Consider the following 26,092-nt stretch of genomic DNA (forward strand, 5'->3'; position numbering starts at 1 on the left):
CATCTCAGAAGCTGTCTGAGGTAGAGCCGGCCACCCAAGCATGATGGCTGCTCCTCAGGCCAAGATCAGAGCGTCTGGGTGTCCCTGCGGCCACCGTCCGGGCTCTGCGCCCATCAGCGGGGAGGTCCTCTGCCGGGAGCGCACGGCCTGCCCCCGTGTGCCCGAGAGCCACGGCCCACAGCCCGCACCCCGCCTGGCCGGCTGGCCGGGCACGAGGGCCGAGCCCTGTGTCTGCAGCACCCTGGGGCCCGGCCAGCGCGCCGCGACTGCACCTGGACATGGTCTGTCGGTGGTGAGGTTCCTTCCCCCACGTGCTGGGAAGCCGCTCGAGGCCCACGCCAGACACAGAGTTCCTCCCGCCGCCGCACCGCCGCCGCGCTGTACACACTCCAGTACACACGGGGCAGCCTCCGCCCCTCGCACGGTAGCGATAACATCCCGCAATGTTTAGCATCCAGCCCTGGTAATTAGCCTGTCATCAGAATGCAGCGATCAGCTTTAGTGATGCCAGTCTTTCTCTTGCTTCCTTTCAGTCTGCGAACAGCTGCTAAAGTAATTTTCCCCCAACACAGATTTCATGCTGTCACTCCTCCGCTCGAGGTCGGGGTGACGTTGCCTAACGCATGGAGTACCCACCCCACAACCCGCCGCTCCCCCACTGACTGCCCTCCTCCAGCCTCCGGGGCCCCTCTCCCTCCGCGTAGGGCTTTGCTCCAGCCGGGCAGGGCTTGGGGGGGGGGGCGCTCATCCCTTACGGGGCTCACTCCTCTCTGCCGCTGTGGCTTTTCACATCCTATTGCACCCCTAGCCTTACACTCTGACTGCCATCCGTGCCGCTCCCCAGACTCAGGACCTAACTCGCAACTCGCGTGCTTTATGGAACCCTCTCAGGGTAACTCCATCCGCTGTTGCTCTCCCGGGACTCTTCTTCATTTATTCAGCGAATACCAGGTGCATGCCCACGGGGCCAGCCCTGCGCTAGAAAGCCGGTTACCGCAGCGAGCGAACCGCGCCGGGCCCGCCTCGCCGAAGCACACTGTCTGTGGTACCACGCGTCCGCAGCTCTGCGTGGCGCTGGGAGAAGCCGCCTTGGCTGCTGCTTGTCTCTCAGCAGCTTGGGAGCTCCTCAAGTCAAGGACACCTGCCACTCCCTCTCCCTTTTTTTTTTCTTTTCCCTTCCTTCCTTCTCCTTCCCTCCCTCCTTCCTTCCTTCCCCCTTCCTTCCTTTTTCCCTCCCTCCCACCTACACTCCCTCCCTCCCTCCCTTCCTTCCTTCCTTCCTTCCTTCCTTCCTTCCCTGTATCTCTTGACAACAGCGTCCCTGCACAAAGTGTGTGTTAGATATCATTAGTTAAAAATGGATATGTTTTTTAAAAAAATAGATATGTTTTATTCTTTAGGGAAAGACATGAAGACCATCTCTAACTATCAATAAGTGAAAGGGGACTGCCTCTCTCTGTTTGGATATGATTGGGAATTTATTAAATTTGTGGACTGTAAAATATGAATTAAGTATAAATTAAGAACTCCAAATACAGAATTTTTTTAAAAGCTATTATTCCTCTTCATAGGCCACACACACACACACACACACACACGCACACACGCACGCACATACACAGCTGAGACAAAGAACAAGTTGATCAGATGATCAGACGGTGAGGAGTGCTGTCAAAATCAGAACTCTGAACCCGTGGCCCCTCATCTTCATTTGCAGAGCCATAATGTTTTTCCAACATTTTTCATAGTTTTTCAATTAACATTTAGGATTCATGTTGCTCAAACCTTGGTGGATATGAAAATAGACATTAAGTCCCATGTTTATGATGCCATCGTATTAAACGAGAGGAATGGAGGGACCTGGATGTATTTTTGGCTTGGCAAATTGAAGAAATAGTTTTTTCAAACATTTGGGGTTTGGCTAAAACCAAAACTTATTTTGCCAAGCACTTTGGCCTTAATTTTTAAACCCATGTGTATTTTAAAAGAAATTCAATCTATATGTTTCTGACTCATTTACACTTAACTCATGAAAATGCTGTTTGGTAAGAGCTATTAGATGTCCAAGCAAGTTTATGAGCCTTTTTAAGCCTCTTCTCCCCGTTCTTACCAGAAAGTTGTATTTTGCCAGCCATAAAAGAGTGTGAGCCCCAGAGGCCTGTGGTCAGTTTGAAATTTATAACCTCTGAAGCTTAAATGGATTCTGAGTGTGGAAAAAGGTTTTTTTATTTTTCCTCTCCTCTTTTTAATATGAAGTGCACAGACAGACGACCTCTGATAAAGACGGGATCCTAGGTCTTACTTTCCAAGACGGCTAAAGGCGAATAATAAAGAGTTCAATCTAACCACCAATAAATTGCCCCTAAAACACTTCAGACGAACGATATGACACTTTAAACTCATGTGGCCACAGATCCAGATCCAACGCTCTCCCGGAAAGTCTCACTAATTACTCCCAGGACAAGACAAAGTGGTGAGACACAACACGATTCAAGTTGAACATTTTACCTTCGGGACAACTGGGTAATTTTTTTTAAATCACAGACAACCAACCCTGTTTATGACTTTTTATACATTTTTTAAATAGGCGGAATCTACTAAAAATAGCATTTGAATTAAAACCAGAAAAGCAGAAAGAATGTACATGCATGCTGCAGTGACTTCACCCCATATCTTCTCTATATAATGATGCTCGGATACCACTCAATTATAGTATTCCAGGGGGAGAGAGCTTTTGGATAAAGTACTTAAAAATGGCTTATAAATATTTAAAGTATAAGCATCTAACAAATCATAAGGACAAAGTTTTACATTTAACCACATGTGCTCCAAATATCTTGAAATTACTCTAAATATGGGTTTAAAATATCAAAAGAGCTTATTGATGGGATGCAGAACTTTGCAGAGAAACTTAAACCTGATCGTTCTTGCTCCCACAACACCCAATCTGCACAATTTTTAAAGTGTGCATGTGTAGATTTCCTCAGAAAAAGATCATGTTACAGTCTGAATTTCCAAAACAAGAGTTGAAGGATGAAATATAGGGTTTCCCTTTCTCTCACCAAATGCAGCTTAGCCACTTTGCTTCTAGATAATTTGTTAGTGTAGGTTGGCTCAAATTTAAGACAGTAACATTTTAGAAACACTTCGAGAACTCAGCCAGCTGCGAGGAGGATATCATTACAAATTGAGACACATGTTGTATGGGAATACCATTCATTTTCAATACCAAAAACATGTCTGGGGAAATAAGCCATGCAAACGAGAGAGAGATATACTTTTTAATTGCATTTTTGGGATGTTAGGTCAATGGTTCATATCAAATGAGTCCATAAAGTGTGTCTCTCCCTCCTGTTCCGTAAATGCTATCAGTCACATTCTTACCTCCCTTTTCACCCGCAACAAAGCACAGCTTGCTATCAAAAAGAGACAACACACCAGAGGTTCAAAGGGAGAAATGATGAGACATCCAGCAGCACAGCCAAAGAGCTGGGTGGAATGAGGCTGGGAGTGCCTGGCAGCTTTGATTTGTCACAGTCTGGACCCCGCGGCTCTGTGGAAAGGCCCCTTCTCCCTATTCAGAGAGGCACTGGGGAAACTTGGTAAAACTGCACACGCAAGCTGTTGCTTATGCCCATAGCTCAGTACGAAAAGCGAAGAGTTAAAAGATCTTGGGGACAACTTGACTGGTTTCCAATCTAAGAATGTGTCGTGCACTCAGGAGCTATTCTAAAGCATGAGAGGTGGATTTCAAGTTTTGGTTGTTCTTGTCATTTGCTTTTGCTCCAGTCATTGTCACTAGAATCTTTTAAATGATCCTTGAAATAATCTGTGTGTATGTGTGTGTGTGTTCTCCCTCTTTGTGGATGGCCTCACGTTCTCAGTCCGGACCCCACCCGACTTGTTTGTCAGGCAGAATGCTGTGGAAATCCACAGATTTGGAGAAGAGCTCTATGCGGTTAACATTTAGAGATGGAACTGGAGATGGCATTTACCCCTTTTCCGTGAGAATGGGACCCTTTAAATGATGCCAGCGTTACATCATTTATCCTTTAAAGCTAATTTGTTTCTCTGAAATGGATTCCTTTTATGCGTTTGAGGCATTAAACACAAAAAAGTTTACACATGCAGCATGGTGACCTTAACATGCATTCACGTATGAAGTGCCACCCGTCTAGACCGGCAACTGAAGAATACACAATAATTCTGTGCAGGACAGGGTGAAGGGAAACAGAATGGCCCCCTCTGTCCCTTTGGCACAATCTCTCTGACAAGAGAATCTGGAAAAGGCAGCATGCTGGGGGTGGAGGTGTTTCACTACATGAGGAAGTGTCCCGTGCTGGAGTGTATTTTGGTCCTCAAACACCTCTGCCCCTCCTCAGTGCTTGTCTGCACGAAGGTAGGTGTAAATGATTGGACCATGATGCCCAGGCCACCGCTCAGGCTGGCAAGGGAATGATTCTTTGGAAATGAGACAGGGAGTTTATTTCCAGTGCCTTTCTGAGCAATGGCTTGTTCATAGGTGATCGAATGCTTTCCCCTCTCCAAGCCCACTCTCTCCAGCTGAAGAAGCATACTAGGGAGCTAGGGAAAACGGGTAGTGCTTCCAGACACAGCTCCATCAATGCCTTGGTATTTACTGAGCCATCCACTTCCCGGGCGCTAGCCATTTTGCTCCCTTGGCCTCAGAAGCAGGGCAGAAGCTTGTCCACTGAAGGACAGCATCTCCCTCTACAGTAGAAACTTCAGAAGTCAAGGGGCTGGGGAAGTATCCAGCTTGTTTCTTTTCTTGCACTCTCGGGATATGAAGGGTCTACAGCCTTTTGCCTTTTGTCACTAAAGACCATCTTCTGGAAGCAAGTGCTACGTTACGTAGCAGCAACAGTGGTTCTGCAATATTAGGTCCACGGCGGAAACCGCTACGAATAATTCTGTTTTAAAGGAACCTTTAGCATTAAATCAGTTTCCTCAGAGCGACAAGAAAAATTCCAGCTCAGATATGGCTTCGTGATAATATAAAATAATCCTTCAGAGACGTCAGGCATGCTTCCTCAGAAGCCAAGATCTACAGACCTCTCCTCCTAGGAAAATGCCTCGGTGCACAGCTATATAAAACTTGCCCTGGAATTCCAGGGGGAGCCGCTGAAGGCCGTCCATGGACTAGTCCAGGGCGCAGGACAGCAGCTTGAGGGAGCGACCACATCAGCCGGCAGGCCTGGAAGCCAGGCCAGGATTAGCACGGCATCTGCACACCCCTGAAACTGAGTTCTTTAAAGTTGGCGCACTAAGCACTCTCTCAGCGCACCCGAGTCCCAGCCCTGCTGAAGACAGAGGGTTACGGCTACATCTGAAAGAAGCAAATACCCGGTCACATACGTCATTTCCTATTCCACCATAATCTGATTGAAATAATATCCAAAAGCCAGATGCTTGCACATTAAAGCCCTCCTTCCACCCTTTGTTGCAAGGGTTAAAATAGAGTCAGCGGCACTGAACGACATGTGGCTACGGCCGATCTTGACCCTGTGCATTCCAGAAAAATCTCCTCTGCGCGTCTGAAATGATCACAGAAAGCTCCTCCCCACTCACACGTGTCCATGATGCGGACCTGGTGGTTTCCCTCTGGCTCTGTGAATTACCCCTACCTAGAACTGGACAGCCCTCTGCATCCCGACAGACAGCCGAAACTTGAACATCAGGGATTATGTGGCCGATTCACACATCCCATAACCAAGTACCAGGACATTAAGGATCTCTAGTCTGGCAGAGGATCTGAGCACAGCCCATTGGGATGGATTTCCTCTCCTTGCTCTCAGGTTTTCTTCTTTCTCCTTGCTTCCATAGGAGGCACCCATAGTAGTATTTCCAATGTATTGACCTGACTTCCCAGGCAGCTGACTCTCTCAGACTTCTCAGCTGGAGAAACTAAACTGGCAAACAGTTACCTGTCACCTCCACCCTTCGGGCTTTCCCAATGAGGTCAGCAACCCCACCCCCCACCCCCGAGATCATCTTTCCTGGGACTGTGGCTCCATAACCAGACTAATAATTAAACTCCCAGAAGCCACAACTCCGGCTGCCTCCTCCAGCTCTCCCGGAGAAAACAAAAAGTGGGAGGCGTCCCTGCTGCTGAGGCTGAGGGAGCAGCGTGGAATTGGGGCCAGGGAAAAGAGTCCCAGATTTTCTTCCTGTTTTAGAAACATGTACGAAATCTGGAAGCCACAAAGGTGGGAAGTTGTACGGACTTGTTGCTCCAGGGGGATAGAAAAAGTGAGGGCGAAAAGGTTACTCATGGTACACATTTTTTCCATTGATTATTTTACTTAGAATATGTCATTTCCCTGGAAAATCGAGGAGGGGGGGATATTTTCTTTTGAATAGCTTCAAACATTTGCAAATGGTTACTCTGAACTCCCCAATGTACCATAAACAAGTGTAAACTGTAGAAATTCAGAAAATGTACAAATACAAACAGCAATCCCCCAAGCTCCCAGGCAAAGACAAAGAAGGGAGTATTCCATTTACAAATGGAATTCTTTGTGGATAGAATAGTTTGGAAAATGTTTATACATTGTTTTTCTTATTATTTGGGGGAATATTTTTTCCAGCCTACAGAAGCTGCAGAACTGGTATTTGGAGTCTTGAAAGTTGAAGATTAAAGGAAGATTACAATCTTTCAAAATCTTCGACTAAAACTTAATTAGTTCTGCATCTAAGACAATATCTGCCCATTGAAATCATTTGTAATCATATCAACAGAGAAGAATGCATAAAGTCAGGTAACCAGGAACAGAATCACTTCAAAATGGAAAAAACAAAAAACACCAAACCTAGTATTTGCCAAGAACTAGCAAATATGATGGCTTCTTTGAAGAAAACTGTAGCCCCCTGGATTACTGATTTCAAGATACTGATTTCAGATTCTGCTTTGAATCTGCTTAAAATGATAAACAAACAAACCAGTAATAGAGTATGAGAACGGCAGGCAGAGGGGAAAAGTATGAAGAACCCTGACAAGTTACCGACAGACTTTCCAAGAGAAATAACGTGTGAGTCACCAACAAGCACATGGAGAAATCACTCAGCTGTGCCTCATCCGCCACAACTCAGTCCAGTTTAATGCTTTCCACTTTGGCTTTAACTCGTCACCAACAGTGTTCCCTGTCAGGGCACAAAAGCCATGCCGCCCTTTATTTAACGGATGCATTTCCAATTTCCACAACCATATGAATGGGCTGGGTTTCTGAAGGCACCGAAGAAAAACAGCACCACATGTGCACAGAGAATCAGGAAGGGTCAGAGAATGTGAGTGATTTACGGCGGGTTGAGACTGCACTTCGAGGTGACATGCAACTCCAGAGGGCAAGAGGAAATGTGATTTAGTGAAGGAGAGGCAGTTCTCCCCCATCTTAAATCACTTGCCTTGTCACCCTGCTGGAGCTGGCCAAGCCTGAGTGTCTCTGACTTTAGAGAAAAGGTGTAATTTCTTGGGGGACCCATCATAAAAAGAACTCTCCAATCTCAAGGGGCTATGGGCAATTTTGTCACTGCATCTTCTGGAAATTGGCTGAAGCCAGGTTAATATTTTTAGTAACGATTCTGGGGTCTGCATACAAGACCCTAGCCTGATTCTTTATTCAGCAACATATATCATCCAAATAGCCATCATATATTTCATGCTTTTATGTTCTTTGGGCCCCATGCTACTCATGGACCAGTGGCACTATTCTTGACCTGGTCACTTCTCACTCTAGTAATGGTAGTAAAATCGTTCACCCTCCCGTTCCTCCCGTAAGTAACGTCATCAGAATGAGTGATACTAGAATATATTTAAAATTCCAATTCACAATGCTTTTTGGCTTTCTAGAAGTCATCACTTCTTCATCCCATACCTTCCTGTTGCTCACCGCTTTATTAGCCAGATTAAATTACTCTGATGAAGACCAGAGTAACTGAGGTGACTACGAGAAGGCTGAGTCCATCTGTCTCCAGACAACAGAACTCGTAGATGTAAAACCAAGATGGTGAGCTGATTTTTAGTGTTCTGCTCCTACTGGCAAAGCCAGCAATGGAAAAGGAAACCTCAAACTATGGTGACTGGGAAAGCCTTCTTGCACCACCCAACAAGCCCCCTAGCGCTGGCTCTCTGCTTCCCAAACAAACCTCCGGCTGTTAGGTAGGTAGGTGCCCCCATAAATATGCCAACTTAGAGACAATGGTCTGGACACGCCACATCAAGTGTTCTGGCCCACATTTATATTTCCCACTGTGGAGTAATGGGCTGGTATTCTAGGTTTGTTGTTGTTGCTGGAAAAACAAGAACTGAACATTGACCAGAAAAAAAACAAAAACAAAAAAAAACTGAACACTGTCTCAACACTTAGAGAACTTGGTAGGTATGCTTGGTTTTTGTCTAGGAACCTTCCCCAAGACAACTAAGGTGAATAAAAGAATTTCATCAAGTAGGGTAATAAAGGGACCATTTAGCCTATTCTCTTACAGCGGTTTAAAGAAAATGCAGCTCTGGGGTCAAACAGCCTGGATTTGAATCTTGACTGCTTACTAACTTGGTCCTCTTGGGCAAATTACTTCATTTCTATGTCTCAGTTTCCTCGTCAGTAGAATGAAGACAACAATAATTATCATATAGATCCAGATCCAAATAAATACTACTGAAAAACACTTAGAAGAGGGCCTGCACATACAAATGTGAGCAACTGTTCTTCCTATAAGGTCCACTTCTACCCAGGCTTCCTTCCTCCCTGGGTTTATATCCCCACCAGACTTTAAGTGTCTTGAGGGCAGGCACTGCATCATATTCACCTTAGTATTCCCCAGCTCCTGGAAGGAACTGTGCACAAGTTAGGTGCTCAGTAAGTGTTCATTTCTCTTCCCTTTCTCTCCACAAACCGCTGATAAGCCTCAACTGAACGTTAGCCCATTTGCTGTCCTCTGGGATAGCGGGCCTGGGTCTGGCAGGCCCGAGTTAAATACTGCTTCCCCCACTTGGTAGCTCTCATTTGGACAACACCTCCATGCCTTATCTTCCTCCTTGCTGAGGTAGAGATGATGCCGATCGTGCCAGTTGGTGGGAGGATCAGAAGAGGCCACATCTGGCTCTGGTGGGCATGCTTACACATGCTAGTCCTTCTCCCCCTTACTGAAATTCTGGACTCATTACCAATAGCTCATTTGGCATGAAGCAGGATTCCCTTCCTGAGGTCAGACATATGTACTCTCAGCCACTTTGGCAGCGTGGCCCTTTGCCCTATCAAATCCTTCCACTGTCTGCAGAGGTGAGCAACCCACCAGCTGAGCCACTGAGCCCCAAAAAGGAGAGAACGCAAAGCTGGTCAACAATGCCAGAGGCCTGCCCTAGGGAATGCTTCATGACAACATGAAGGAAGAGACTCCCTCAACAGGAGCTATGGGCCACTTTTCCAACACTCTTCCAGGGAAATGTGGCTTAGTGGCCCGGGTTCAGTTGGCATAAGCACATAAGAAAGTTAGTTTTTATTCTCATCTTGCAAATGGAATCTATGGTTTTTGAGAAAATTTGGTAAGTTGAGACATTCTGCCAATACGCCTACCAGCCTCCAGGAAGTGGCCCGGCTCACCTTTTAACACAGCTCTGTAACCTCATGACTGAACATTTAAGGGTCCCAAGTAATCTCTCCTTCCTCTTCACACCATCCTCTTCTTCAACAGGGTCAATTACAGAGATGAGCATAAGAATAAAAGTTTAGGGGTGCCTGGGTGGCTCAGTCGTTAAGCATCTGCCTCAGCTCAGGTCATGATCCCAGCGCCCTGGGATCGAGCCCTGCTTCGGGCTCCCTGCTTGGCAGGAAGTCTGCTTCTCCCTTTCCTGCTCCCCCTGCTTGTGTTCCCTCTCTCTCTGTCAAATAAATAAATAAAATCTTTAAAAAAGAAAAAGGAATAGTAGGTAGTGTTTCAAGTCAGGTGCAAGACTGGGCTTCACCATTAAATAAGTCATCTTGGGCATGGCATCTACATGCTGTGACTCAGTTTCCTCAGCTGTAAAATGGGAATGATGTTGGATCAAACTGATGACAGCGTGTGACCACACTAGGTGAACTATAAAACATGTACGGTAAAATCATGATTATCAATATAACTCTCGCACGCCTCTGCCTTGTAAGGAGTAAGGAGAGGTGCACTGGCTCGTGCGGGGGAGCACCCCGGTGGACATACAAACCTTTTACTTATTCTGATTTCTAATTCGGAGGCACCTCCTTTTGAGCGGAGGCTCCAGGTCCTCCGGCCCGGCGCTGAGCATGGGCGAGGAGATGATGCACGGCGCCATGGCAGTCTTCTCCGCGGGTTTTGGCACAGGCTGGATCACGCAGCCCGTCTTGGGCAGCATCCGCAGAGCATACGCGTGGTCCTCGTCCGCGGGGTTATTAAGGTTCGGGTCTGATTTGTCGCCCCCCGCCAGGGCCTCCTCCCCCATCAGCTTTTTGGCTGCCTCCCCGTCCAGGTGACAGTTGGAAGCACAGTTGTTCTCCTTGACCGACTCCAGCTCGCTCACCGCCGGCTCCTCGGGCGACAGCAGCTTCTTGGGGGGCGCGGGCGGCGGCGGGGGGGGGGGCTGCTCCGGCGGCGGCTCTGCGCTCTTGGCGCCCTCGGCGGCGGCGGCGGCGCCGCGCGTGCCGTTCACGATGACGTTGCAGGCCGCGGCGGCCTCGGGGCCCGCGGGGGCGCCCGGGCCCGGGTCGCCGGCGGCGGGCGGGCTGCAGTGGCCGTCCCTGCAGCCGCCGCAGGTCCTGCGCTCCGCGGCGCCCGGCTCGCGCTCGGCCTTGACGTGCGCGTGCAGAGCGCGGTGGATCACGTTGTGCAGCCGGGCTCGGTGGCCCACCGTCAGGTCGATGACGCCGTCCTGCGGGCCCTGCAGCACGCCGGGGAAGCCGAGCTGGCCGCCCGCGCCCGGGGGGCTGCCGGCGCGCCGCGTCAGGTCCACCACCTCGCTCCGGCCGTGGTCCGCGGGCGCGGGCGCTAGGCTAAGGGCTTGGCCGGAGCAGCCGGGCGGCGAGTCCGCAGACTTGGACGAGCCCTGCTTGGAGTCCCTGGGGGACAGGGAGTGTCCGCCTGGCTTGCCTCCGGCCGATGAGGAGTCGCCAGGGGCGCTCGGAATGAAGTTCTCCCCGTTGCTGGAGAATCCGTTGGGGGGCTTGGAATCATTGACGTGAGGGATGGGAATAGGGATGGGGATGGGCACAGGCAGGGGCACGATCACGGGGTATGGCACGAGCAAGGTGGGGGGCGGCACCAGCGGGGCGAGCGACGGCAGCCCGAAATTCATCATCTGGGGCACGGGCATCGGACCATTTGGCATCATGCTCACCGGCGGGAAGGGGAGACTGGGCAAGGGCGCGCCCGGGGGCGGTGGGGGCAGCAGGCCCGGGGGGTTCCCAGGCATGGTTGGGGTGCTGGGGGGATGGATGTGGGGCGACAGCATGGGCCGGTGCATGGGACTGGAAGTGGGGCCCAGGTTCCTGGGGCCGCCGGGCGGGGGCCCGATGCCGGGGAGCATGGGGTTGGACAGAGGGCTGTTGGGGTTGGAGGCGTGGTGCGGCGGCCCACGAATAAAGGGCGGGCGGATCTGCTGCATGATCTGTTGTTCCATGAAGATGGGCAGCGGCACCGGGCCGCGGTTGGTCATCACCATGGGAGGGCTGCGAGGCGGGACACCAAGGGGAGGCCCGATGCTAGCAGGTGGCTGGACGGAGACAGGAGGGATGTTTGGAGTCTCGCTGATGGGCATGGACTTGGGCACTGGCGTGGGGATTTTAGTAACAGAGCAGTTGGCAGTGTCAGATGGAGAGACGGTGGTGGACGACGATGGGCCAGGGCCCTGGCTTTGGCCAGCTGCAGCCACCGGGGAGGGGGCCTTCCTCCGAGCATCTGTTAGAGGGATATTCCAAGAGTCTGGAGTGAGCAGCTGCACCCCGGTGCCTTCTGCTTTATTTTCCATGGGAGGGTGTAATGTGCTGCACAGCCCAGCTGGAAGATTGGCCTGTGTCTCTTTGTAGAAAATGTCCATTTTGTATTGATTGAGACATTTTGCACTGCAGAACTGAAGCCTTCTTTCCCCGTCCCCAAAATCCAGGTATTCTTTTGTGTGTCTTATGTGCTTACACCAGTCACATACCTACAACACAGTAATAAAAAGAAAACAAGATAAGCAATTTCCTCTGGTAGATCGTGTTTCATGTTTCACAGAGAGGTTCTTTCAAACTTTATCACAATTTTTCGAACAGGCTGAAGTGTTCCTTTCTGAAAGGTAACATTCTTAAATGTTCGTGAAATGACTTCTCCTTGGAAGTCAGACTTGCTTTTTAAATAGTAACTCTTTGGAATAGCAATTATCACCATCTTCCATTAAAAACAATTCAACAACAACCCAAAACCCTGTTGTGCCTGTTAAGCTCAATGTAAAGGTGGATCTGACAGAAAGGCGTACATCTACCTGCCCACATATTTTCACCTGTCAAAGAGGCTCGTTGTCAATGTAAATGTGAACAGTTGTGGAGAGGAGGATCCTCCAGAACGTTCAGTGGCCTTTGAAATAGAGCCCCATAAAATTCTCCTCACGCAAAGTACTTTACACTATTGACTATGTTCAATAATGCAGTTGGAAAGGTTGTGCTGTGTTAACCAATAACACAAAGCGCGGAACATCATTATGTCTGGCTTCCAAAGGGAAACTTGGAATTAGTCATGAAGTCTGTGTGAGGTTTAGCTATTCGCAACCTGCGATGTTGCAGCAAGCTAGAATTATTTTTTGAGCTGTTTGCCCACTCTCTCTCAGTAGTCAGAATTTTTGGTGACATTTCTTGGCAGGCAGTCTTATTTAACAACTTTTCAAACACCAGAGAACGTTTTCCAAAAGTTGTTATGGCTTCTTCCCCCCTTCAAATCTACTCCTGGCAAAAGAAAGATATCACCAAATTTATTTTAAAGTTGGGCTGCAGAACTAATTAAAGGCTGAGAGCTTTTCCCAATTGGAAATCACTAGACATCAAAGTTCAAAAAATAGTCATTCTCGGCTTCAGAACCCATTACTTTGGAGAAATTATTGTGATTTCATTAACACATTAATTTTGCAACACCATCAGCTCTCACAGATGGTGAAGACATGATCTACAATTCAAATATGACTCTTGTTTGCACAAATGTCTTTCCTTCATATGGCATTTTAAACAAGAATTAATATGAGTAATCTTGCCATAGCTATAAACAGATAAACAGATGTCAAAATTTTCAGTAGTTCTTTCAGTGCCTTACTTTTCTGACTGAAAATTACACACACGATTTTTTCCTTTTTCTTTTTTCTTTCTCTCTCTCTCTTTTTTTTTTTTTCGTCATTTCCTTAGCACTCAATCCATACAGCAGCAGAGGAAGAATTCTGAAATGCAGTGAAATGGTGAGTTCACTGAATTCAAGGCTCTCCTCCATAAAGCATTGGTTCCAATATCGCTCTAAATGGGACCTTGTTTTTGTTGAGGAGGGTGTGTGTTGTTCCGTTGTTGGTGCATGTTATTTTTTTTTTAACTATGGTAAACTGATAGCATTAAAAGATGATAACTTTTAATCATGATTGGTCACATCAACAATGCAAAAACAACATATGCTGGGCATTTGATTACTCATCTCATTTAACTCTCAGCTTTCCTTGACTGTAAACAGTGGTGGTATGCTAGTATGTGACTGGGGGTGCATACACTTGCGGCAGATGTGGGTCTGTATGTGTAAATCCACTCTCTTCCTTCTCTTTTTTTTTTCCCACTGATACTTGCAGGTAATATACTACAAGGCATGAGACTGAATAACAGATACTTACTGGCAAACATTTGTTTTTTGTGTAGTCTCATATGAAATTACCCTTTCAAAAATCCTTGTTGTGAGAGGAATAATTTCAATGCTAAAATACTTCTGGGTTTCGGTCAGTATTTTCAGGTTTCTTTAGAATTACGGGATTGTTTTTTTTTAAATCATAGTTGAGATGTCTACAAGTTTACAAGTAAGTACAGAATTGTCTCTGATGAAAAGAAACACACAAAATCCATCAGGCCCTCAAAATTCTTATCTAGATAAAGGTTAATAAACTAATAGTTAAACCTTGAGGCAAGTAAGTTATTATTTTTAAAACCTGATCATTTTTATAAAGTTAATATGTAATGATGTGACATTTAAATCCCTGTATGAAATAAAGCCACCCGATTCTGTTTCAATATTAGGCATCCATAGAAAGCCTAAAATGTAAATTTATAAGCTTGAAGGAAAGGATCAAATATAGCTTCTTTAATCATGAACTAAAAAATATTATCAATGAATTAAACTAATTAAAATAATATGCCAAATTTTCTGGCATATTTCTTTTGGATCTTATTTTTTAACCATAAGGGGAAAGAGTTTTCTGAAATCCTTAATTGGTTTTTAAATTGCCAGATTGAATTATTTGCCTCCAGAGGATTCCTCTGTTTCCTCAAGCTAAATAAATATTTTCAAGTGGAGTCACAAAAAATAATCTAAATATAACTTAAATGTTCTCTCCTTCTCTTCCTTCACTTTTAATAATTCAGTGATGAATAAAGAATGCTCATAGATCCATCCCAATGATCAAATGAGAATTCTCTACCACATTTTATCTATTTCCACATAAAAAGAATTTCAGACATCAAAGTTTTAAAGCAAAATTCTATTGCATCAAACTTTCCGGTTAAAGCAAAGGCCTAATGTTTACAACTTCATTTTCTACAACATCCTAAAGCATTTAGGTGATAGTGTGAAAGTTTTATGACTATCTCGTTTTGGGTAATGTGAGTGTGAATGTGTGTGTATCTTTGCCCTATTATATTTCAATTCAGAACACTGACCTAAAAATACAGAAAAGCAATGCTTCTGATGAAGCAAAAAATTATTAGAGGAAAAAAAATCTGTCACTTAAGAAATAATGAATCAAGTCTGTCTTACAGGACACATCATTTAAGATGAGGTCAATGAATTTACGGCACAAATGGCTATATCATGCGAGGCAATAACACACAGTTCTATCATTCATTCCACATCTAACTAATGACACACTTCTGGTAATTAAAGATTTCATCATAGGAGCCTGAGCTGACTACTTAAGATGTGACAGTTAGGTGAAAATATATACTATAGAGCTCTCTCTTTAATAAAATAACATTTGCATATCCCTGAAATACACAGCATGTGTCTCATAAACTATGGTTTTCTGAATTGCGTGTTATGGGGTATTCTTCCTTTCTTTTTCCACAGGCGGCTTTAATTTTTTTTTTTTTTTAACTTTTTGAGGCATTAGTTTTTTCTTATTATGCCAAGAAGTACCAGAATTCCTTCAGATATTTTCAAAGATAAAGATTAAGAAGTGCAGAGCTCAACTCACTGGGCTCTGGAATGATTTCCCCCTAATTCCACCCCAGCTTTGTTTCTGTTGGAATCTGGCCTCTTTGGTCCCACTTCTCTCCCTAACAGGTCCCAGATTGGACAGAGCTGAAGCTGAAGCCGTTTAACGATGGCAATCTGGGGACTGAACAATCAGCTAAGGCAAGGCCATTGAGCAAGACAGCTGAAATGCTTCGTATCACAAATACATAATGTATCACCAGGAAGACAAAAAGATCACAAAGGAGATAAACAAATGCGTATTCCATTCAACCCTATAACAGCAGTCCTCAAAAAGATTAAATTTACCTTCCTGGGATGTGTCCAATTCTAAACAACAGAATGAACATTTCCTTTAGTCCATTTAGAGTATTTATATTTTGGTGGCTGACTGCCAGGGTAGTACTTATAAGCTCAGTGGCCTGATGGATTCACTCCTTTCCTGTGAAATAAATAAATGTGTGGCAACCTACACCGCTAAACTACTCAAAAGACACTGCCTCAGCAGAAATATCACTTGCTCTTGATAGAAGAAAACTGGAAGGCAGGACTTCTGGTTCCTATAACTCTTTCCATCTTGTATTTCCCCTGGAAAGAAAGAAAGCTATTCATGTTGGCAACTGAGCCTTTATTTTTATATAAACGTCCAAAGTCAAAGCCAAAGTATGCCATGAGGTTACCCACATGGGCATAATATATACATTCTGCTGGGCTTAAGAGAAGATTCGGGTGACCAGGGAGGGGGTCAGGGTTCCTAATTAACACATTAATCATCTGTCGACTGTGGGAGTGAAGTTCACCCTTTAATGGAACCCACCGCTGCCTTCTGAGTGGTAATTTGGCATGAGGCACTATTTAATTAAGAAATCCTTTTGCTGAAATCTTTCTTATCTGGGCAAAGACATTTGTCGCAATGGAACAATAAAAAGATATTAGCAATCCCCTGAATGCCATCAACATTTTGAAAAACAAAACAAAATCTTCATGTGCTCCTAACTTTCCACAAATATAGCACCCAGGTAATAGCTCAGAAGTTATAGCTCCTTAAGCGAAATTGTAGCTTGCCCTAAGAGGCCAGTTCTCTGGGTCTCGGCCTGTTAAATGTGGCGCTGATCTTGCAGTCCACATTAGCTCAAAAGGAAAAAAAAGAAAATCATGAGCTCACCCAAGAGTGAAGCAAAGGAGGACAGATAGACAAGGATGGGGGCGATCAGTGTTTTTATTTAAAGAGTCTGTGGTCTGCCCTACCTGTCGTCACCTCACCACGTGAGTGGAGGGCCTCAAACTGACCCCACCTGGAAGCCTGCTTCCAGCCTGACCTGGCGGTCCCATGGTCCCACAACTGTTTTTTGGGGTTAGACACTAATTCAGTGCCCTGGGGCAGCAAAGATGCTATGGAAATCACCCGGGAGTTGGAATCAGAAGATGTGGGTTTGAGTCTGGGCTCCGCTGTTTACTAGCGATGCAACTTAGGGAAATCTCAGCTGCGGTTTTCGCCTTTGTGAAGCGGACCTAACAGTAGGAAGGAGCAGTGCCTGTGTGCCAAGGCAGATCCCTCCGCTTGCGGCACATCCCTCCGCTTGCGGCACAGTGCATTTTTTTCAGTCCCTAGCCCGCCTCCCTCATGGTTGCTGATGTCCCAGGAACATCCCATATGTTTAAGTTCATTTTAACTAATGGGAGGATGTTTCTATGGCAATGTGAGTAAGGAACGGGTAATTGTCATGCACAGCTTTCCTATGAGCCTGTGTGTCTTGGAGACGGAAGGGAGCGTGTTTCTCTCTGGGCAAATGCCTGCAGCACCTCACAGTCACCAGCCCCCCACCCAGCTTCCTAGGAGACTGTCCCAGGGTAACAGAGGGGTTGTCTGCAGGGAACCGAGCTGATGGTTCTATGCGCATCCCAGCTGACCACCAGCCTGAGAAGACCCTAGTCAACTCCTCCTGCCAGAGCCCTCCTTTTCCAAGGCCAGTGATTCTCTAATTCAAGCGAAAGCTTGACAAAGCAGCATGGCTGCTTGGAAAAGAGTGTTCGAACCATTAAAAGGAATAATTCCTCTCCGGCTCAACTGCTGTTTGAATAGTGGAAGCCATAAACTGTGCTATTCATGTTTTATTAAAAAACAGAGCTGATGAGCGATCTGCTTGACTCATTACATGGAAGGGCCAAAAGCCACAGTAGCACCAGCCTTTCAGACAGGATGACCCAGGCCCTGCATGGGAGAATGCATGTGAGGACGAGCCCCCATGGAGCAGGGAGGGGTGCACCAAAACCTGATTCGGGGACCAAGCTTACCATTCCAAGTTTCCTTGCAAAGCTGGATTAGAGTGAAGGACAGAAAAAGATGGCCTAGCCATAGATTTTTTGCAAAGCCACCCAGAAATCAGGAGAGGGATTTAGAACAAGCAAGGGCTTTTTTTTTTTTTTTTTTTTTTTAAAGCAAATTCATGGAGAAGTTCATTTTCAAAATAAACTTTCTGCAGGTTTGGATTTCAACATGATGATGTTTGCTACATAGTTCTTTTTATTTATGGATCTTATTTGGTTTTTTGTTTTGCTTTGTAGTTTGGTCTCTCTCTCTTCCCTCTCCTTTCTCATTCCTCTAATTGGATCTGGAACTCAAGGAGAGGCAACGAGCATCTTTGTTAGAATTTAAAATCTCATTAGAAAACCACCCTGTAGGAACCTTATACCATGACTCAAAGTTTTCGTATACATTTTAAGCTGGATTTCAGAAGTCTTGGCCCAGGTGACCAGGGCAAGACCCTTCTTTTGCACATGTGCCATGAACTCTGTCAAGCAGAGAAGAGATGGGCTTGGTTTGCAGGATCTCAATGAGCATTGACAAATGGCTCATTACTGACCCAAGTCTGTTTCTACAGACAAAGTAAGATATGGAATCCTGGCCTGTAGTCAGTGACCATGGGTCCTCCTCACAGCCAAACACATGACTGAGAAGAAGGTCCCTTTGGTCTGACGTGTTAGCTTGCCTAAGAGTATTAGCATATCATCACAAAACTCTCGGCTTCATTTATGCTGAATAAATACAACTTACACCTTCCTAACACAAGTCATCCAGATGGAAACTAAAAAATTTGAACATTGGAAAATCTGGTCTACCTGGTGCCAAATGTCTGCCTCTCTGTTTTCCAGTTATTGGCCCTGAGAGGACACAGAAATAGCCCAAGAGATCTCAGAGCAATGAAATTTAGCCCTGAAAAGAATCTTAGAGATCAGCAGGTCCACTCCTCCAGCCTCCAGCTCCTGGTGGGGTCAGGCACCTAATCACTCTGAGCCTCAAGTGCTCAGCTGTGAGATGAGCTCATCAACACTAACAGCGCTCCCTGAGAAACATGCCAGGAAGAAAGAACCAGCCCATTCTCTGGCTGCTTCTTGGAGGCTCATAGCCGCTCCTGGTAAACTCTCATTCACTTACCAACTCTATACTGATTACTTGGAACCTGTCAGACACCCGGCTAAGAGCTTTACTTGCAGAGCCTCATTCAATCCTCTTTTAACAGTCTTGTGCACATTTCTTGGCTCCCTGGTTTACAAACTGAACCAGCTGCTACCTGTGGATGCTCAGGGATTGTCCCCACTTAAGCCCCTGGTGTCCACCTCTGCCCAGTCCTCAAATCTCTCCAAGACACCCCATCAAAAATTATGACTTTTATTATAGTGCCTGCTGGAAGCCCCGATTTGATGTAATAAGAATTTAATACTAACGATAGCTACCATTATTTAAGCATTAGTAACCATGCTAACCCTGTTACATGGATTACCTCGTTTAATCTCCACAAGTCCCTTACTACCTGGATAACTGGGGTTTAGGTAGGTTAAATACCGTGCCCAAGATTATCTGTACAGGTAATAGATGGCAGATCCAGATTCTAACTTAGATCTGTCTGACTTCAAAGGCCATATTGCCCTCCCCCCCACTATCTCAAGGATTTTTGCATTTTCTTTTAAAGTTACAGGATTAAGATGGTTGACTAATATTTGATAATAACCTCATTTTGAAATTCCAGAAGTTAGTCCTCTAAGGAACTTCACAAGTCAAGCTCAACCTGACTCCCCCAGCAAGCTTGGGTTCCCTTCTACACATACATAGACGGTCTTCCAGGTAGCACTCAGACTTCCTGTGACAGGGAGAACCATCCAGATACATCCACACAGCCAGTGATTCACATCATAGCGCTCTGTCTCCTTTGCACTGATTTTTCTGGTGACCTTTTAAAGATGATTGTGATACAATTGCAGAGCCCTATGCAGCCTAATTTAAGGCAGCCTGTTCTGTTGATGGACAGTTCTGATTATCAAAAAGCTTAACCACTTCATGTCCCTGTTACTTCCACCCACTGATAGCAGTTCTGTTCACCAGGGTCTCCTAGCACAGGCCAACTCCTCTTCTCAATCTCAGCCTGTCAAATACTTAAAAAGAGCCATCATAGTTTCCTCGGAATGTTATTTTTAAACATCCCCTGTTCCTGTGCCCATTCTCCAGGAGGACAAGTTCCCAGAGCCCTCCTGTCCTGTCTGTTCTCCTGTGCCTTGTACCGGGGCATATACTTCACCTTGGTAATGCCCATCTTAAAGGGTGGTGCCCAGAATGGAATGCAGCAGCCTGACTGGCAGAGAGTCCAGGGAACTCTCCTCTCCCTCTACTAATACCTCCACTAATAACCTCCACGAATATACCTCCACTAATACCACCCAAGAATGTATGTGCTTTTTTTTTTTTTAGCAGTCATATCCCGCTATAAGGTCTTTGCTTTTTAAAAACAAACATTTACTGAGTAACTGTTATGTACCAAGCTTGAAGCTTTCACTTATCTCCTTTAATTCTGACAACAAACTTGTAAAGAAGCTACTGCTTTTTCCATTTCACTTGAAAATGAGAAAACAAAGGTTCAAAGAGATGATGTGGTTTCCCAAAGCACTCACAGCCTACAAATGGTGGAGCCAGGATCCAGATCCAGAACTTGCAACCCATCCTCTTTCTCTCTGCCACACTGCTTGCTTCATTCTGAGCTTCTGGTCAACCAAAACCTTTTTCTCCTAAGTGCTCATCAATCATTTGTTTAATGATATATTCAAGGACTTTTGAGGGTAAGCCATCTAGCCTATTGGGTCTAGAGTTTCAGAAATGAGAAACTCTCCCCCAGTTTTGAAAATCTGGTCAATATTTGTCCTTTTTCTGTCTTTTAAAAGCCTCTCCCATCTAACATGATAGAGCAAAGATTATACAAAAGTAGATAGAAAATTATCTACAAGTTCCCTCATAGGGGCTCAGAGATCTAAATTTGCTTAGCATAGCAGGTGCTTTCTGCCTATCTCTTTGCCCACAATGTGGAATTCATAGCCTTCTTTATGGTATCTGTCCTACCCAGTCTCGAGAACATTCTCTTTAGGGAGACAATGGAAAGAAACCAAATAAGAGTTGCCCAGCCCTGCCTTCTCACCTGTTTTTGTTAAATATTAACCATTTGCTCTAAACATGGATCTATCCAACTCTCCTTCTGGTTCCTTTCATGAGCATAGCCCTAAGAGCTCCCTTTATTATCTTGGGGCAGTTCCCCAAGGGTTCTGCCCCTCATGCATCCTAGCCTTTTTGACACAGAATTCATTTTTGGAATTTCCCACCCCTCATGTTGCTCCTCCATCACTAAGACTACACTGAGTCTCTGATTATGGGACTAAATCCACCTCTCCTTGGAACTTAAACAAAATCTGCTTTTCTAAATTCTAGGGAATGTGGCTGGTCATATCCCAGCATTCTCTCCCTCTCCACTGCACAGTCCAAGATAGTTGGGTTACTTCCTCTCTCCATCCACATACTAAGCAGCTCTCCTCCTTATTAACCAAATGGGGGTCAAAGTAAGATTCTCCTCATTGTTTCTCTACCTTCTCAGAACTATCAACAAGGCATGGGAAGAGAGGTCAATTACTCTGTTTTTTAAGAGTGACATTCTTAGCAGATATTTAGGTAAGCTGTCCCATGTCTTGCTTCTTTGCTAAATAATCTATTTTTAATGTTTGTTTCAGATTTTGTACTCAATACCCCAAAATAATTCTTTAGGTGTTTCTTTTTATTTTCCTAAAATTCCCATCTTACATTTCCTCTGAAGTGCCTGGATTGCCATACAAGGATATATTTTCCTGAATTTTACCCACCTATTAGATATGTGTGTGTGTGGGGGGGGGATGTTGTTTTATATTTTAGTTCTTCATGTTAGCTCTAGTCTAGGCACAAAAAAACCCCAAAAAACAAAAAACCTCCAAATATCAGGTATCCCTGAGATTATTTTTATCTTTTTGTGCCCCCAATCCAGGGTAACTTGGTCCTTCCCACTCTCTGCCTTGGTAGAGAGATGTCAGAAGCCATTTGTTTATTCCTGCTCATTACTTTGTTTACTCTTGAGAAGGACTGGTCCCTTCTTCACTATCCCATCTCTTCCTGTCACACCTGCTGACTTCAGTTTTACAGGTTTATTGAAGTTTTGCCTCTCTTCCTTACCTGATAATTTAAATTTTTCTTGATGAGAACCTTAAATCTCTAAATACATCCTTCCCAATCTTCATTCAATGCCCCAGGCTTTTACTCTTCACTTGGGAAGAAGCATGGTTTGGTGAGGAAAGCGGTGAGCTAAGAATCAGAAGACCCATGTCCTGCCCACCCTGTAACTTTGGTTCGTATTTCTGCACTCTTGGGCCCTCTATCTCCCTTCAAGTTCTGCTGTGAGGATCAAAACAAATAGTGCAAATGGAAGCATTCTGAAAAATATAAAGTGTCATATAAATATAGATATTTTAATTTTACGATTATAGATGTATAAGAACCACATTTAGATGTATAAAACAAATCACAGAGCCAACTGGTCTACCTACACTCTACTCTGATTTACCCGTATTCTTCTATTAAACCTCAGTTATAAAAACAAAGAGAAAATCCACCACTATGAATTTTCCTATGATGTGTACTTCAAAGTAAAAAAGCACACCACAAAAATAAAACCCAGAAACTGAAATCAACAAAACACTTGACCCCCAAATCCTCCACTCTTTCCAATGGCTTGTGGAGTGTTTGACAGCAACGTAATTGCAGTAATGAGGAGGTTTGCGGGCCAGGCTGTGGTCTTAGGCTCACTGCGGATGTTTTAGCCCTAGGCTCAGCTTCAGGCCAGCACCAGTCGCCTGGGCCAGAGTCACCAATGGAATCCCTTATGCTTAGTCACACACAAATGTGACATTTATGGCATCTGGTGCACAATGCTGCAAATTCAAAAGGCCTAGGATGCTGGGCTTACAAACTTGGGGAAAAGAAATAATTTAGGTTACCTATTCTCTTGTCTTTTTAGTTAATTAAAACCTGTGAGAACACCCACTTGGTGGCAGTTTCTTAAGTATCTAAGGGGCATGCGCTGAGCTGCTTCTGATTCTGGATCTACATGTTGGTTCCTTTGTCTCTAAAAAGCTTCCTGGATCTTTGTGGACGGTTGTTTTGCCTGGTTCTCTTCCATCTTTGTTCCATGAACTTAGCCATCCTGCCTTGCTAACCACCTGGTTGAAAGCCAAAACTCCACCAAAGCCAGATTCTCCACTGACGATCCCTCGTACAACTCCGTTCTCATAAGCAAATCCTGGGTTAGCCCAACCCAATCCTCCCATCCAGGTTTAACACCTGAAGTGCTAAATGGTATGAAGCAGGACAGCCTGGGACAAAGATATGTGTTCCTATATGTTGAAACATACCTGTTATTCATATAAGTCCTTTCTCCCAGTAAATTCAACTGACTCAATAGACACTACCACAGTATCATTCACTAGAAGTCTGTAAAGAGACAAGCAGCCAGAGGCGCCTGGAGGGTGCAGCTGGTTACGCATCCAACTCTTGGTTTTGGCTCAGGTCCTCATCTCAGGGTCGTGAGATCGAGCCTCGCATTGGGCTGTGCTCAGCGTGGAAACTGCTTGGGACTCTCTCCCTGCCCCTCCCACTTGTGCTCTCTCTCGAATAAATAAATAAATAAATAAATCTTAAAGAAAAAAGAGAGAGAGACAAGTGGCCAGATAATATGTTTTATTTTAGAGATAAATAAATTAAGACTAGCAACAATTATATATCAATTGTCAGTGTTTGGATATCTCATAATCCCTGCATAACTAACTACATCATTCTTTGGTTTACTCTGATGAAGGAAATGAAATAGGGAGGAATACTTCCATTTTGAGCCATTGTACAATTGGACTCTTGGCTCCTGGGTGAAGAGAAATGAGCATAACAGAGCTACCTAATTCAAACAGCCTGTGCAATGGGCCTCTGATTTGGTAAGATACAAAAGACAGGCATATTTGGGAGGTAATCTAAATGCATGAGGCCAGGCCTCTCTTCCAGTACTTAGTATGTCAGAGTGAAATAAAAGGCATTACTGAGTATATTCTGCCACATCAAGGCATGCACGTGGTACCGACTAGCACATGCAGAAGCTGGGGAAGAACAGGAAAGGAAAGAAGGAGGAGGAGGAAAAGAACTGTGTATTAACTAGCCTTGTGTCAGAATGGAACCCACGAGATGCCAAGTGCCTGCTATGGCCATAGTCCTGCTGCTTCCCTGGCCACAGCTCACTTGCCCCAAGGACACCTCAAGACCTTGGTCTGGCTCTTCCTAACAGGGACAGAGTAATCCAACAAACCAATTAGCTATTCCTTCCTTGGGAAGGCGGGAATTAAAATAACTCCAAGAGACTAAGTAGTGGTGGGCAGAGTGCTTATGGGAATAAAGCCAGAGGACCACCGAGGACGGGCAGTAAGCAGGAGTCAAGGAACAGGAGAGGTCACATGGTGGAGTGGGGAAAAGAGGGCTGAAGTGGCAGGAGGAGAAGTCAAGTGTCCGGGAGTTGCAAGTCCTTAAAGGCCAAGTGCTAAAGCAGGAAGCAATGATGCTTGCACCCGGGGGGGCAGTAAGGCAGGCCAGCTGTCCACTTACTAGTACTGTGGGGTGGTCTTTGCTTCCAGAACAACTGCCCACGCTCCATGAGGATAAGCAGCAGTGGCTACCCCCGTCTCGCTTATGTCCTTGGGCTTCTTTATAGTGAGGCTCTATGACTTTAAGGAGACCAAGGATCTAGCGCAGTTTTATATACTTTCTCTGATTTAATCCTTACTACAACTCGGTCAAGCATCACTCTCTATGGAAGCATGGGGAAAACCTAGGAAGGGGTAGTGACTTCAGAGTCCTTGAATGATCCGCATGATACTTGCCCCTGTGATGAAGAAGCTCTCTGCAGCACATTACCACTGTGTACCCTGCTGCGGGTGTGGGCTGCCAGGGGCAGCCTCAGCCCATGGAAGCAGGAAGTTGACACCACAGCATGCCTCTTACATATGACTCTGGACACCAGCACTATATTGGAGGGTCACCACAGGAAGGAAATATGACTGTCACATCAGGTCCTTGCTTGTTTCGAAGCCCATTGCAACTGCCCCCTTCTCACTGACCATTCCTACCCCAACTTTCTACTGCCTATAGGGTATTCTGGGAAACTCTAGTCCCATCCATGCCCTGCTCCTGAAAAAGGATTCTATGGCCAAGTGAGTTTGAGAAATGCTGCATACTCTATGCTCCTTTTGGAGAGTCTTAATGCATATTGCCATATTTAAGCCTCCTCTGAGAAGTTCTGCAGAAAAGAAACATGTTTAACTTCATTAATCCAGAGTTTCCTCAACTTTGCAAAAATAGAACTCTTTTTTTCCTAGTAGAATCCTATAGAAAAACACTTTGGAAAATGCTACTTTAATGAATTGGCTGCATATAAGACAGAGGCAGGAAACCTAGGCCTCACCACTAAAGTCTCTGTGGTGCTGGGTCTGAGTCTCATGGAACTTTCATGCCCCCAATGTACTGTCCTGCACATGGGGAGGGTTCCCATGCAACTGTTGGTTGTCAACCAAACCAGAGGAGAAGGGAAAGGTGATTTCCCACGCCTGCGCCCTTCTGCCTGTCAGCAGGCTCCGTCCTGCCAGGAGTCAAGGTTATGTGGCCCCTTGTTGCACTTTTCTCAGCCCTCATCAGCTTCCTGTGCTCCCCCAGGCCTAGATGCTATTACATTTCAGCCTGTGGTTTCAGCTTCTGCAGTCACTACAAACTCAATTTCTGTCCTCTCAGTTCTAGCTACCCCACACAGCTCACAAGCCCGGCAGGATGTCATGAATACCGTTACCTGCCATGTGACCCTTCCAAACCCCGAGGCTCCACCCAAGAGCGTTCTGGGTCACACCACTGCCTTTTCTGCATGACAGACGAACACACGAGCATCTCATGGACAAGCCACCACGATCGAGGCGCCCAACTCTTCCAGCACAACAACAAACGGCATGTCGGTATTTTCATATGTACACACAAAGGAGGGTCTTACCGGTCATGCTGAACACAAATATAAAACCAGGAGATATTCCCTCCACCAGCCTGGCTGGCACACTGATTTTGAAGTAAATTTGATTGGTCCATGAGGATTTATTCTACTCCAAGTCCCATCAGTCGGTTTATCTCTTCCTTGGGCCATTCTCTGCCACAGGCCTCCGGGCAAAGTCACCCTTATCACGAGTGAGTGACACAAGTGTCCTAAAGAGCCTGAAGAACTGCAGTCTCCAAGGGAAAATGGGTGAT

At 45.5% G+C, this 26,092-nt stretch overlaps 1 protein-coding gene across 1 annotated transcript in view; it reads right to left on the bottom strand.

Annotated features, from left to right (window-relative positions):
- SOBP (sine oculis binding protein homolog) overlaps positions 1 to 26,092 on the bottom strand; it is a 158,222-nt gene that overhangs the window by 9,654 nt on the left and 122,476 nt on the right. The window contains exon 6 of the mRNA XM_032408132.1: positions 10,217 to 12,169. Coding sequence (XP_032264023.1) covers positions 10,220 to 12,169 — 1,950 coding nt within the window. The 3' untranslated portion in view covers positions 10,217 to 10,219. The remainder of the gene's footprint in view (positions 1 to 10,216; positions 12,170 to 26,092) is intronic.

This window comes from Phoca vitulina, unplaced genomic scaffold (assembly GCF_004348235.1).
Source record: "Phoca vitulina isolate PV1807 unplaced genomic scaffold, GSC_HSeal_1.0 scaffold9, whole genome shotgun sequence".
NCBI classification, from domain to species: domain Eukaryota; kingdom Metazoa; phylum Chordata; class Mammalia; order Carnivora; family Phocidae; genus Phoca; species Phoca vitulina.